Genomic DNA, 15,729 nt, shown 5'->3' with positions numbered 1-15,729 from the left:
CAAAATATTGATATAATTCTGGAGTCGATCGTTATCCTCCTCACTATCCACTACATGGCCAATTTTTATGTCATCTGCAAATTTCCCAATCATACTACCCATATTTAAGTCTAAATTATTAATATATACATCAAACAGTAAGGACCCCAACACTGAGCACTGGACACCACTAGGAACTGTTTTCCATTTGCAAAAACATCCACTGACCGTTACCCTTTGTTTCCTGACACTGAGACAATTTTTGTATTGTCTTGTATTGTCCACCCTGCCACCTTCCCCAGTATTCCATGAGATTTGATTTGATTTATTATTGTCACATATATTGGTATACAGTGAAAAGTATTATTTCTTCTATACCAATACATACAACAATAGTAAATAAAATAAAATCCCATTTCTCTGATCAGTCTGTCATGCGGGACAACGTCAACAATTGAGATTCTCTGATTGAGTGATGTTGGAGTTGCAAATGGAGAACATTCCGTCATATGCCTTGTAGATGGTGGTTTGGGTTTGGAGAGTTAGGAGAAATCCCAATCTCTGACCTGTTCTTTTAGCTGAAGTATTTATGCACTGCCTGAAAGATTATAGAAAGAAAATTCAACTGCAGTGTTCCAAAGTAACTGAAGGGGATAACATTGCAGGATTAAAGGGAAAGGGGGTGGGACTAGATTAATTTCTCTTGCAGAGAGCTGGGACTGGCTTGATGGACTGAATGACCTTCATCTGAGCTGGAACCATTCTACGATTAAATGGAAATCATGCAAAGTATAGTTTGTAACAAAACATGCCATCATCACAATTTTAAATAAATTGAAATAAAATGCAACATGCAATTATAAATAAAATAGGCTGCCATAACATTGAGAAAATGCATCTGATCTTTAATTAGATATGAGGATCTTTTGTGCAATTTAAATAAAGGTTATTCATGTCCTCAATTTCCATAGGATCCCTATCGTGCAGAAGGAGGCCATTCGGCCCATCGAGTCTGTACCGACCACAATTCCATCCAGGTCCTATTCCTGTAATCCCACATATTTACCCTGCTAATCCCCCTGACACTAGGGTCAATTTAGCATGGCCAATCAACCTAACCCGCACATCTTTGGACTGTGGGAAGAAATCGGAGCACCCGGAGGAAACCCACGCAGACGCAGGGAGAATGTGCAAACTCCACACAACCACTCAACTGTCTTGATTTGTTTTGATGCAAAACATTGCAGAAGTTTCAAGAGAATAAAAGTATTATTAATACTCACAACACCAGAGTGTAGAATTGTGAAATTTAATGGCAGTTAGCTTGTGGCAGTTGGGCAATTGAAAATTTGTCTTTATCGCTAATGTGTTCACATCCCAACAAATGATTCTTCCATCTAGGCTGCATGAGTGCACTTGTTTGTGACTAGAAACACAGGAGAGTTGTCAATTCAACAAAACCTCAACACAAACTGATCAACAAATGCTTACTAAAATACGACAACATCGTGTATTAACTCATACATTATTCAGATATATTGAAACTTCAAAGCTCTAAAATCAACTTCCAGGCAGTAAGAACAGACTTCTTCCAGGTACCATACCTGAGCTTTGAGCCCTGATCCTCAAGGACCATGTCAGTGACATCAGTGCAGTGTTCCGTCAGTTGTTTGTTGCAGGACATGCTGCAAGTATTTATAATGTAAATAGAGGAGTCCTGTGAACCAACCCAAACTTGGCTGAACTCCACTCCCAACATACAATTCTGAAAATGAATGACTAATTTCAGCTAATGTCAATGACTAGAAATATTGCATTGCAGTACAATTCATTAGGGCATTGTTAAGCAGAAAGACATGGCTAAGGAAGTACATTTTGTTCAAAGTATTACCACATTTCATAATGTAATTTTTGAATCTCATGAAAATTAATCAATTTTATCACCTCTGCAGGATCAGCTTGTTCTCCCTCCCTGCTCAATTACTCTAATGTTTTCAACACTGCTTACATCAGAGAAATGTCATTTTAAAGAACGAGGCCGCAAGTTAATATCCCTCAGAAACAATTACATCAATCAGGTACTCAGCAGATGCAATACTGCCCATTTTGCAGCCCTACCCAAGTCAGATTTTAGCCGTATCGTTTCCAAAATCTCACACATTATTTCAAAATGTTACCTCACAATAGCCTGAAATTAATCCTTTCCAAGATGTATGCCATTAATTGGCTTACCGAATATACCCCTGTAAAAGGCACATTTTTGAGACTATTTCTTTCAGGCAAAATGCTAAGGGGTTAACTTTCATACAGGTAACATTTTGAGGGGCTTACTTTCACCTAAAACATACCCGCTTGGATCACCTAACATGATTCTCAAAAGGATCCACAAGATATGGGGGGAGCAGTGTGCATACCAGCTGTTTACTGTCTCTTTCTCACTCTCTGCTTTTATTAAGGAGCCTCGTGCTACCAACCCGGGAGAGGAAGAAGCAACGTCATCTGGGTTTGCAGTTTCGATGCTGCCCAGGGAGGAGAAGGAAAGGGAAAGGTCCACCATTAGTAAATGTTACAGCTCTTGACCTCGATCTTGGTGCAAGGAGGTTTGCACTGAGTCAGCATTTGTAAGGTCCAAAGTGACAAGGCCCAGGTATCCCATCCCCTCCATGAGAAAGCAGAGGGTGATGTTTGACGCAAGGCCCAGGCATTATATATTTTTAAATGTCCACACTGTATCTTTGCATCTCGTTTCCATGTATGTTATTGGTTTCTCCAATCGGTCAGTTCCTTCCTTGAAAAATCAAACCTGATCTACTTTCTCCCTGCTTTCATTGACAAGTTGGAAAGGGAAGAATTAAGTCCAACTTTTTTCATGAATAATGAATTTAGATTTTTGATTTAACTGCAGAGATTATACACTGGCTCTGAAATGTTTGGATTTTGTTCAGCTGAAAACACAGGGTCGAATTTTGGCTTCTTAGGCCAAAAATCAGTTGACTTTTACACAAAATCGATTTTTACACAGGTTTAGAAGGTAGCATAAAGCCTGCAGCAAACAAGGACATTCAAGTGCATCCTTCCTCTAATCGTAACAGTTTAGGATCTTTTACACCATCAATGGATTGTGAAGTTATTTCCAAATTTCTTTTCATATTGTACTTCATCTGCCTTTAATGTTCCCTCAATTTTTAAGAGGATTTTTCAACGATGTTGAATCCCAGCTGACATTACTACTGGGCAGTCAGATCCTAGGATGGATCCTAGCTCAATAGATCGTAACTTTTATTTTTGAGACATGGATGAACATAGTCGCAGGACTACTGATTTAACGTTTAACAAAAGGATAAAACAGTTACTAAACAAGAAAAGTTTAACGATAGTACACTACTTCTTCACTCCCACTCCACTCCAACTTCAGAGAGACAAACAGGTCTATATGGATTACACAAGTTACAAAATATATCTTATACAATAATGTTCTAAGTACACAGTCCATGTAAACCAATAGGGGAAATGTGGTCAGACACACCACACGCTAAAACTGAGTGACACCCACTTCAACTTGTGTGGATTTCTCATCAAATTCCCCCGGATGCTTGTCACACTGTGAGCCAATTGTCTCACTGGAACTCTGACTTCCACACAACTGTTTCAAAACTCTAATCTCAAAGAACACATTTGGAATCTTCCCCCAACAATGCTTTCTCTTGGATGCACTCATCAAGGATCCACCTTTTCTGGGACTTTTTTTTCTGCATCTCTGTATTGTCCTGCCTGGCCTGGCAGCCTCTGTTCTTTTGGAAAATCTATTTTCTGCAGTTCCCTTCCTGGTGTCCAGTTTTTCTAACTCAAAGGTCCTTGCTGTCCCAGGGTGTGCCGTGGTTGTTAAGCAACAGCTTAGTTTTTAAAAAAATCTATAATTGCTTTTACATCATAAAACCTCAAATACAATACAGGCACAGATTAAAGTGAAACTAAAATCCACAGACATGCAAGCACTTTTGTTTAACGTGAAACTAACTGAAGTTTTAACCCTTTCTTAGCAAACAAGTACAGAAATACAAATTAAGCTTAAACTTAAACCTTGTTTCTAATACCCACAAATACTTAAACCAGCCGTATTTCCTAACAACTCACCAATTTTGAGTTTCCTACTTGAATACAATGCTGCTGAATGGACCAGGTTGTTGCATTGAAGAGCACTACTTTTCCTTCACTTAATGCGCACCATAGTCTCGGTCTTGTATTCTCATCCTCTTCTTGTTGTACCAGGCGACCTAGCATAGTAAAGCGAGCAATTCACAACTTAGTGCAACACCAATAGATTGTTAAGAAAATGCAAACTGAAACAGAAACCTGGTCATTATTTCATTTTGATGCCCCAAGTTTAGCCTAGCTTAAAATAAAGTCTAATTTGAAACAAATAATGTCACCCTCCCTTTTGTTTCAGCACACATCTGTTTTCCCTCTTCCACTTGGTAATTTTGTGGCAAATAATGTTTCAATCAATCTTAATCATATCACTGTATAGGATTCATACTATCTGGTAACACAAACCCTATCCTTAAAGATGGTGCATATGGTGTCAACATATTTGGACAAAAGAAGTGCATTCTAAATATAAATAGATGTTGAAATCTGAGCTAATGAGACACAACTGAAACCACTGAACTTCTTCAATGAGGAGTAATTTTCATAAATTTGATTTAAAAAGTGAATTTATATATGATATACTTTTCAATGTGAATTTTAATATGGCATTTACTAGAAAAGGAACAATGTCGGAGCAAAGATTTCATATATATTCCAAATGGATAGAAAATACTACATAGTGTTTCAACAAAGAACAAAGAACAGTACAGCACAGGAAACAGGCCCTTCGGCCCTCCAAGCCTGTGCCGCTCCTTGGTCCAACTAGACCAATCGTTTGTATCCCTCCATTCCCAGGCTGCTCATGTGACTATCCAGGTAAGTCTTAAACGATGTCAGCGTGCCTGCCTCCACCACCCTACTTGGCAGCGCATTCCAGGCCCCCACCACCCTCTGTGTAAAAAACGTCCCTCTGATGTCTGAGTTATACTTCGCCCCTCTCAGCTTGAGCCCGTGACCCCTCGTGATCGTCACCTCCGACCTGGGAAAAAGCTTCCCACTGTTCACCCTATCTATACCCTTCATAATCTTGTATACCTCTATTAGATCTCCCCTCATTCTCCGTCTTTCCAAGGAGAACAACCCCAGTCTACCCAATCTCTCCTCATAGCTAAGACCCTCCATACCAGGCAACAGGTTTCATTTGTGTTCATTAGTCATCTGTCCTCCACTTTATTTTTTTCTGCTTATAATTGTTTTCTATAATGTCCCCATACAAACATTAATTTCCATTGTTCTGCTCTAGAATCATTAGGGGCCACAAACAGAAGATTAGTTTCTATTTTCCATTACCAACTACCTCTTCAAATTTCTCTTGTGTGTTGGAAGTGAAGGTAGAAGAGGAAGAGGACAAGTGCCAGAATATCAAGGATTTCAACCATCCGATACTATAGCAGTGAATACATTTCTAAACTGTTTCTTTGACATGAAATATGAGGCAGAGATCATGAAAGGCAAATTGTTCTTTCTATCTATTTTATGCTGCTTCCTCCTCTCCTTTACCCAAACCAAACCTTCCCTCAGCCTCTCCAAATCTAGCTTTTCCCTTCATTCCAAGATAAATCTCTCAGCTTTGAGGTAACAGCACACTCCAGTAATCACTCCCCTACAACTTTGACTCTGTTTTCCCTAACCCACTGTGCTACTAAAATAGTTGAAAAATGCCTGCATAACTCTCTCAAGACTCCTGAAAACCCAAGCATCAACAGAAAAAAAACACTAAAATAACCACCAAATTCTTAATGCAGATAAAGTGAGCATGTGGTTGAGTGAATGTGTAGCTGCAAAACCTTAAACTTAATTTAGTTATTTTTGAAACCAAGGTCCATAGAAAAGTAAAAACATGACTTGCACCATTGTTTTCCTGGTCAGGTTCAGTGGGCACGGCCTAAAGAAATAAGCTCAGAGACCCAATCTCTGTATCGAACAGAGTTTGAAAAACGGTAGGTGAAACAAACCTTGCTGTCTACTCTCCAAACCAACCCCTCCCCCTCAGCTTTAACCCCCACCCCATTCTCACAAATTTGCCCCTCTGCTCTCACATTTGACACACTAGTGTGGGTGACACACTTGGAGGGCCGAAGGGCCTGTTTCCTGTGCTGTAAGTCCAGGCAACTGAAAACAGATGGAGCTCTGGAGGAATACAGAGAGAGTAGGAAAGAACTCAAACGGGGAGTTAGAAGGGCAAAAAGAGGTCACAAGATGTTCTTGGCAGGCAGGATTAAGGAGAATCCTAAGGCATTCTATTCATACGTTAGGAACAAAAGAGTTGTCAGGGAGAAAATCGGACCTCTCAGGGACAAAGGAGGGGAATTATGCTTAGAACCCAAGGGAATAGAGGAGATCCTAAATGAATACTTTGCATCGGTATTCACGAAGGAGAGGGGCGTGTTAACCGGGAGTGTCTCGGAGGGAGGTGTTGACCCGTTAGAGAAAATCTCCATTACAAGAGAGGAGGTGTTAGGTTTTTTAGGGAACATTAAAACTGACAAAGCCCCAGGGCCTGATGGCATCTATCCTAGACTGCTCAGGGAGACGAGAGATGAAATTGCTGGGCCTCTGACGGAAATCTTTGGCGCTTCTTTGGACACGGGTGAGGTCCCTGAGGATTGGAGGATAGCGAATGTGGTCCCGTTGTTTAAGAAGGGTAGCAGGGATAACCCAGGAAATTATAGGCCGGTGAGCTTGACGTCCGTGGTAAGGAAGTTGTTGGAGAGGATTCTTAGAGAACAGGATGTATGTGCATTTAGAACGGAACAATCTCATTAGTGACAGACAGCATGGTTTTGTAAGAGGGAGGTCGTGCCTTACAAATTTGGTGGAGTTTTTTGAGGAAGTGACAAAAACGGTTGATGAAGGAAGGGCCGTGGATGTCGTCTATATGGATTTCAGTACGGCATTTGACAAAGTCCCACATGGCAGGTTGGTTAAGAAGGTTAAGGCTCATGGGATACAAGGAGAAGTGGCTAGATGGGTGGAGAACTGGCTTGGCCATAGGAGACAGAGGGTAGTGGTCGAAGGGTCTTTTTCCGGCTGGAGGTCTATGACCAGTGGTGTTCCGCAGGGCTCTGTACTGGGACCTCTGCTATTTGTGATACATATAAATGATTTGGAAGAAGGTGTAACTGGTGTAATCAGCAAGTTTGCGGATGACGCGAAGATGGCTGGACTTGCGGATAGCAAAGAGCATTGTCGGGCAATACAGCAGGATATAGATAGGCTGGAAAATTGGGCGGAGAGGTGGCAGATGGAGTTTAATCCGGATAAATGCGAAGTGATGCATTTTGGAAGAAATAATGTAGGGAGGAGTTATACAATAAATGGCAGAGTCATCAGGAGTATAGAAACACAGAGGGACCTAGGTGTGCAAGTCCACAAATCCTTGAAGGTGGCAACACAGGTGGAGAAGGTGGTGAAGAAGGCATATGGTATGCTTGCCTTTATAGGACGGGGTATAGAGTATAAAAGCTGGAGTCTGATGATGCAGCTGTATAGAACGCTGGTTAGGCCACATTTGGAGTACTGCGTCCAGTTCTGGTCGCCGCACTACCAGAAGGACGTGGAGGCGTTAGAGAGAGTGCAGAGAAGGTTTACCAGGATGTTGCCTGGTATGGAGGGTCTTAGCTATGAGGAGAGATTGGGTAGACTGGGGTTGTTCTCCTTGGAAAGACGGAGAATGAGGGGAGATCTAATAGAGGTGTACAAGATTATGAAGGGTATAGATAGGGTGAGCAGTGGGAAGCTTTTTCCCAGGTCGGAGGTGATGATCACGAGGGGTCACGGGCTCAAGCTGAGAGGGGCGAAGTATAACTCAGATATCAGAGGGATGTTTTTTACACAGAGGGTGATGGGGGCCTGGAATGCGCTGCCAAGTAGGGTGGTGGAGGCAGGCACGCTGACATCGTTTAAGACTTACCTGGATAGTCACATGAGCAGCCTGGGAATGGAGGGATACAAACGATTGGTCTAGTTGGACCAAGGAGCGGCACAGGCTTGGAGGGCCGAAGGGCCTGTTTCCTGTGCTGTACTACCACTCTCACCCTGAGGTCATGTCAATTTTCTAGCATCAAATGGGGTCAGAACGGGAAAACGTTCGGGATGCACTGACCAGTGATCTCTGTGGCGCAGACTTCCCCTTTTCCAATTGCAGTTTGAATCCAGTGCCAAACTAAGGGACATGCTGCCATCAATTGGGAACTTATGAACTGATGCAAACACTGCAGGAGCAGTTATGTCAACAAGTGGTAAACAGCTAATCACATTGAAATATTCTCGCACAGATAGTAAAATAAACAATGATGGGATTAACATTCGACAAAGGTGCAAATTCTCAAAGACTTTTGCAGCTAGCCCAAGAATGAAAGTTTGCATCAATTCATAGGTTCCCAATTGATTGTAGTCTGGGGCAGCAGAGCAACAGACCCTATAGAGAAACATAGAAAATCACTAACAGCAACATCTAAATTCCTGCATTATTCTATACATATGCTGTCAGTTTCACAGGAGTCGTGACAACAAATGGTTGATTGGTCATTAACACTCCAAGATTCAGACGATTACATAAACAACTTATGGATTGTGTGCAGTAACTAGTTTTCAAAACAATTGACTTTTTTTTACCTGGTGTATACAGGAGTGCATTCACGGCCCGAGGGCTAGTTTGACCAGCAGAAGGATTTATCTTGTGTTTTAAAGTCTCTGAAGTTGTTTTAGGAACCACTGGAATAAATCCACAATACAACAGACATTAGACACAAAAGTAGAGTATATGAAAATGCTGGCAATAAACAGCAAATTAATAAACATCTGTAATGGGAGAACAAAAACTGAGCATATTTTGAATCTGAACACAAGAAAACTCTGTACCCATGGCCATTAACCATCCAGTCTCTTTGCATGGACCAGCTGTGTATTTCAGGATTTTTTTGTTTTACATCGAACATTTGCAGTTTCTTTATCATTTAGGTTATTCGATTTAGTCATGAGTCAGTGTACTGTGCTATCATCGTAGTCTTTAAAGAGGTAATAAGCAATTGAAGTTGACCTAGTGTCTGTAAAAATCATTTAAAATATTCAGTTGAAATAAGAAAGATTTCCTTAATCTTACCCATATTCTTCATTTGGTCAAAATAAGCCAATTTGGAAGCTGCATAAATCGCTCGTGGTGACTGCATGCATCCAACCACAGCATCCATCAACAGAACATTGGTTAGTGCGTGTTGAATGTACTGTGGGTCCTAAAAATGAAATAAAAATATTCACCTCTGTTGTCAAATTAGACATTTATGCACTGCTCAAGTCTTGCAAATGTTGAGATAATATTAGTTATTATAAGAAAGTTGTGCAATGTTGGTCTGAGGAATCGAATGATCTCCTACGGGACTGTTTAGAGTCAGTGGACTGATCAGTATTTAAAAATTCTGTGACCAGAATAAAGAACAAATAAAATTACAGCACAGGAACAAGCCCTTCGGCCTTCCAAGCCTGCACTGACCATGCTGCCCAACTTAACTAAAACCCCCTACCCTTCCGTGGACTGTATCCCTCTATTCCCATCCTATTCATGTATTTGTCAAGACGCCCCTTAAAAGTCACTACCGCATCTGCTTCCACTACCTCTCCCGGCAACGGGTTCCAGGCACCCACCACCCTCTGGGTAAAAGATCCGCCTCGTACATCTCCTTTAAACCTTGCCCCTCGCACCTTAAACTTGTGCCCCCCAGGTAACTGACTCTTCCATCCTGGGAAAAAGCTTCTGTTTGTCCAAGCCTGAATGAGTATGCCACTACAGTAACTGACTTCATTAGTAAGAAGTGTAGAAGTTTATGTTCCAAAGAAGCAAATCTATGTTTTTACCAACCGGAAACCATGGATGAACAGGGATATCCACTGCTTGCTGAAGTCCAGGTCTGAGGCGTTCAAGTCAGGTGACCCTGACCTATACAAGAAAGCTTATGGTATTTGCTACCAAATAAACCTGTTGGACTTTAACCTGGTGTTGTGAGACTTCTTACTGTGCTATACAAGAAAGCCAGATATGGTCTAAGGAGATCCAAAAAAGATGCCAAAAGACAGTACCGGACCAAGCTAGAGTCCCAGGCTAGCCACACAGACCCTCACAGACTATGGCAAGGTCCACAAGACATAACAGTCTCCAAGATGAAGGCATGTAAAATAGTCAACTCCAACACACCCCTCCCTGATGAGTTCAATGCATTCTATGCCCGTTTTGAGCAAGAGGTCAGCAAGAGCATGCCCTCCACCCTGGAAGCCTCAGGTGAACCTGTATCTGTGGTCACCATTGCAGATGTCAGAGCAGCCTTCTCGAAAGTCAACCCACGGAGAGCAACTGGCCCGGATGGGGTACCCAGACGAGCACTGAGATCCTGCGCAGACCAGCGAGAGGGGAGATTCACAGACATCTTCAACCTCTCTTTACAACAATCTGAGGTCCCTATCTGCTTCAAGAAGATGGCCATCATCCCGGTACCAAAGAAAAGACAAGCAGTGTGACTTGATGACTATCGTCCGGTGGCTCTGACATCTATCATTATGAAGAGCTTCGAAAGGTTAGTCATGGCACGAATCAATTCCAGCCTCGCAGATTGCCTGGATCCACTACAGTTCGCCTACCGCCGCAATAAGTCCACAGCTGACTCCAACTCCCTAGCCCTGCACTCAACCCTGGAACACCTAGATAACAAAGATACCCATGTCAGACTCCTATTTATTAACTGCAGCTCTGCCTTCAACACCATTATTCCTCCGAAACTCATCTCCAAACTCCATGGCTTGGGGCTCAGCTCCTCCCTCTGCAATTGGATCCTGAACTTCCTAACCCACAGACTGCAATCAGTAAAGAAAGGCAAAACAGCTCCTCCACGATCTTCCTCAAAACCAGTGCCCCACAAGGCTATGTCCTCAGGCCCCTACTATACTCCTTATATACCTATGACTGTGTGGCGAAATTCCCCTCCAACTTGATTTTCAAGTTTACTGATAACACCACCATAGTGGGTCAGATCTCAAACAATGACGAGGCAGAGCACAGGAAAGAGATAGAGAATCTGGTGAACTGGTGCGGCAACAATAATCTCTCCCTCAATTTAAACACCTTCCAGGACAAAGCAGTCCACTTGGGCACTTTAAGATAATGCGTGCATGATGTCAGCGGAAGTGACATCATCAGCGGTTTGTGGGGGTAACTGGGCAGAGTAGGTTTGCCGCCTGTACTGAACACATCTCCTTACTAAAGCTTAGTTTGTTGAACCTCCGTACCCTCCTAACCTCAATCCTGCCAAAGTAGTTGAGGGCAAAACATTGTTTTCAAGAAGAAGTTATATATTGCTCTTGTGGCAAAAGGGATCAAAAGATATGGGGGGAAAGTAGGAACAGGTTACTGAGTTGGATGATCAGCCTTGATCATAATGAATGGCGGAGCACGCTTGAAGAGCCAAATGGCTTACTCCCGCTCTTATTTTCTATGTTTTGATTGTATTATCCCTAGAACAGATTCAATTTTCACACCATGTCCAAGTGCAGCGAGACCTGGACAACATTCAGGCTTGGGCTGATAAGTGATGAGTGCCAAGCAATGACCATCTCCAACATTAGGGGAGGTGATGGCCTAGTGGTATTATCGCTCAACTACTAATCCAAAAACTCAGCTGATGTCCTGGGGACCAGGGTTCATATCCTGCCACGGCAGGTGTGAAATTTGAATTCAATATAAAAAATCTGGAATTAAGAATCTACTGATGACCATGAAACCATTCTTGATTTTTGGAAAAACCCATCTGGTTTACTAATGACCTTTAGGGAAGGGAATTTGCCATCCTTACTTGGTCTGGCCCACGTGACTCCAGAGCCACAGCAATGCGGTTGACTCTCAACTGCCCTCAGGCAACTAGTGATGGGCAATAAATGCTGGTCAGCCAGCGATGCCCAGGTACTACGAATGAATAAAACAAGAAAAAAATCCAACCATATTCCCTTAGCATTCAATGGCATTACTATCGCTGAATCCCCCACTATCAACTTACTGGAGTTACCACTGACCAGAAATAGAACTGGACTAGCCATATAAATACTGTGGCTACAAGAGCAGGTCATAGGCTGGGAATTCTGTGGTGAATACAATGCTTGACGCCTTCCAGGACAAAGCAGCCTACTTGGGCACTTTAGGATAATGCGTGCATGACGTCACTGGAAGTGGCGTCATCAGCAGTTTGCGGGCATAACTGGGCAGAGTAGGTTTGCAGCCTATACAGAACACATCTCCTTACTAAAGCTCCTTAGTCTGTTAAACCACCATGGGCTCCTAGCCTCAATCCTGCCACACTACACTCACCATCATGTTTTTCCTCATCAGAGCTTCATACCCTTACATCCTATTCAAATCTGCCTACTTCCACCTCCCCAATGTTGCTCCTCTCTGCCTCTTAGGATTTTTTACTGCTGAAAACCTGATGCACACCTCCAGATTTGATTATTCCCGCTCTTTGTTGACTTATCATCATTCAGGTTCTATTAACACCTGCTTGCCATCGCCTGTTCTACATTAAAGTCTTTTTCATCAGCTTCACCAATCATTGCTGACCTGTCTTGTCTCCTTATCCTCTAATGCAACCAATCTTAATACATTTCTATCTTTGTATTTGCTACAGAACCAGGAGAAAATACTTACCTTTAAAAGCAAAGATTGGGTCCCAGAGAGCAGGGACTACAACTAAAGTCCCAGTAGGCGTCAGCAGTCTCTGCACACCTACAATCACAGATCCTTCCTTTTTTCCAAAACGGCTCCTGCGCATGTGCCAGCCAGAGAATAGCTGCAGATGCACAGCTGGTTGAGATTCTCAGTGTTAGGCCGATATATGCCCCTGTACATGGGCAAAGTTTATTCTTTTCCATTTTTTTCAATTTAAAGTATGTGCTGGGCTTGCGCAGGAGAGTAAACAAAAGAAAAAGTAAAACAGAGAAGAGAGAGGATCGGGCAAACCAGAAACAAGACGCCTTTACACAAAGTGGCACAGGAGGAGCAGAATAGGAGCTGCAGGGAGCAGAATCCCCAGGAAAACAAAAGGACGTCCAGAAACCAGGGAGTGGGGACAAAAGAAAGTCCCATTTACTTCCAGGATCAAGAACAGGAATTTGGAACGGGGGGGGGAATGTTGATGAGAGATCCACAGCATTTTTTTGGCGTGGCATCTGTCACTTGGTTTCAGAGTGTGGTGTGTCTGACCACCAGTCAGAGTGGACTGTGCACTTACTATGAACATATCCTTATGAATTGTATATATACCTGTAAAGGTATAGTTGTGGGTGAGGGAGTAGTGTAATATAGTTAATCTTTTCTTGTTTAATAAGTGTTCTATCATTTTGTTAAAAGTTCATCAGCAGACTCAGTCTGCTCAATAGTCGATCTCCACATTTCTAAACAAAAATAAATAAAAGTTGGAGTCTATCAGGCCCTTGGATCTGACTTGTCCAGTAGTAACACCAGCTGGGGTCATACCAGTATTAATCTTTAAATCCATTCACATTTCTGCACCCACTGTGGCTAGGGATTATCTTTTAATTAAAAGCCTTCACAAACAATTTTTGCTATTACTTGTTACACTGTGAGCCAACTGGTCTCACTGGAATTCTGTCTTTCACACAAGGATTTCTGATCTCAAATCACTCAAGCTTTGGAATCTTCTCCCAAGAAAAAGCAAAAGAATATCACAAAGCCAGAATGCACAAGAGACCATAAAAACAAGCAAATGATTATAACTTCCAATAAGATGCTTCCCAAATGAAGAAAGTTGGTATACCTGTTCCAAGTCAGTGATTTAGAGTCATAACACAAGTATTTTATCAAGTATTTTAAAAAGACCATCAAACCTTGTGTTTATCCGCCATTGTTTTCCCAGCCCACATTTCCTTCACAATTAACTGCCAAAGATCACGTTCATTCTTCAGGTTTCCTATAAATGGTTCTTTCAGAGTAGTTTTAATTTTTAGAGCTGGGATTCGAAGTGGGAAAAACATCACTGATATGTTTTCAAGTTCCTAAAAATTGAGAAGCAAAATATTGACAATGAAAAACAAAACACTTGAAAGGCTACATATAGCTTTAAAGCATAGCCTGCATTAGTTCATGCTAAGAAGAATCATATAAAATGTATAAAAGGACAATAAAGCATTAAACCAAGTGCTTGACGTCTCCTCTTACCTCCATCCAAACAAAGGTGATTGAGGATTTTTGAACTAGTTTCCAAACTTCCCATTCAATTGCATTTTTATCTAATGAAGATCAAGGGATCTCAACGGTCAGCCAACTCAGATATTAACCATTTCTAACACACATCTGACATTTAATTTCAACAACAACAGAACCTACATTTAAAATATACATTGTTCTTTCAGGGACCATTAATTAAATTATTATGCCTTTAGAACAGAGCTATTATATTTTGACTGATTTATATTTAAAGTTTATTTATTAGCGTCACAACTAGACTTACATTAACACTACAATGAAGTTACGGTGAAAATTGCCACACTCTAGAGTCTGCTCGGGTATACTGCAGGAGAATTTAGCATGGCCAATGCACCTAACCAGCGTGTCTTTTGGATTGTGGGAGGAAACCACCCGGAGGTAACCCACGCAAACATGGGGAGAACATGCAGACTCCGCACAGTGACCCAAGCCAGGAACTGAATCCAGGTCCATGGAGCTGTGAGGCAGCAGTGCTAACCACTGTACCCCCAAATATATATCAAATAACTGGTCTACTGTGATGTAGGGAGAACATGGATTTGTATAATTGAGCAGCAACTCTGCTTTGGCTTCTTGCTTCACATTACCGTGTGTAGATCCAAAGATGTGCGGGTTAGGTTGATTGGCCAGGTTAAAAATTGCCCCTTCGAGTCCTGGGATGCGTAGGTTAGAGGGATTAGCGGGTAAATATGTGGGGATAGGGCCTGGGTGGGATTGTGGTCGGTGCAGACTCGATGGGCCGAATGGCCTCCTTCTGCACTGTAGGGTTTCTATGGTTTCTATGGGTTATAAAGCATTCAGAAAGTCTAAGTTATATGAACTATGTCAAAGCATTACCTGTATGTCTCTAAATTTTGCAATCTCAACATAGCCAGGTCTTCCTTCTAGAAGAAGGAACAGTCGCTTCTGTGTCAATGCTATTTTTCCCACACCATAATTGGTCTTCACAGATGATGACAATTTATAGACACTTTCATTTTTGTCCAAGTGCCCTATCACTTCCAGGGGCAAGTTAACTTCCTGTGCCTCAGTCTCAGATTCCTTCCAAAAGTTGTAGAAGTCTTTAAATGTCTCAGGATCAATCTGTTTCAGATGCCCTTAAATTTAAACAAAATTAAGCTTCATCGCACAATTCACATTAAACCAAGAAAAATGAGGATTCCTGTTAAATGGAAGTGAAAATAAATCTCAACAGAAATGATGATCATTTGTGATAATATTCGCACAAAACAAGAAAGTCAAGTCTGTTAGTTGCTCCTAAACATACTTAAAACAGCTGTGAAAATAAACTTGACCGATTATTCCACATTTACATTATTCGCAAATTTGGGGCAAAAAAA

At 41.8% G+C, this 15,729-nt stretch overlaps 1 protein-coding gene across 3 annotated transcripts in view; it reads right to left on the bottom strand.

Annotated features, from left to right (window-relative positions):
• Positions 1–15,729, bottom strand: part of dennd3a (DENN/MADD domain containing 3a) — a 141,911-nt gene that overhangs the window by 14,463 nt on the left and 111,719 nt on the right. For all 3 annotated transcript variants that reach the window (XM_078215749.1, XM_078215750.1, XM_078215751.1), the window contains 7 exons: positions 15,227–15,486; positions 14,011–14,178; positions 9,233–9,362; positions 8,746–8,844; positions 4,114–4,253; positions 1,584–1,744; positions 1,263–1,405 (listed from right to left, as the gene is read on the bottom strand). In XM_078215749.1, coding sequence (XP_078071875.1) covers positions 1,263–1,405; positions 1,584–1,744; positions 4,114–4,253; positions 8,746–8,844; positions 9,233–9,362; positions 14,011–14,178; positions 15,227–15,486 — 1,101 coding nt within the window. The remainder of the gene's footprint in view (positions 1–1,262; positions 1,406–1,583; positions 1,745–4,113; positions 4,254–8,745; positions 8,845–9,232; positions 9,363–14,010; positions 14,179–15,226; positions 15,487–15,729) is intronic.

Source organism: Mustelus asterias, chromosome 7 (assembly GCF_964213995.1).
Source record: "Mustelus asterias chromosome 7, sMusAst1.hap1.1, whole genome shotgun sequence".
NCBI lineage: Eukaryota > Metazoa > Chordata > Chondrichthyes > Carcharhiniformes > Triakidae > Mustelus > Mustelus asterias.
The sequence above is the reverse complement of the archived record's forward strand: the minus strand, read 5'-3'. Positions and strand labels throughout refer to the sequence as shown.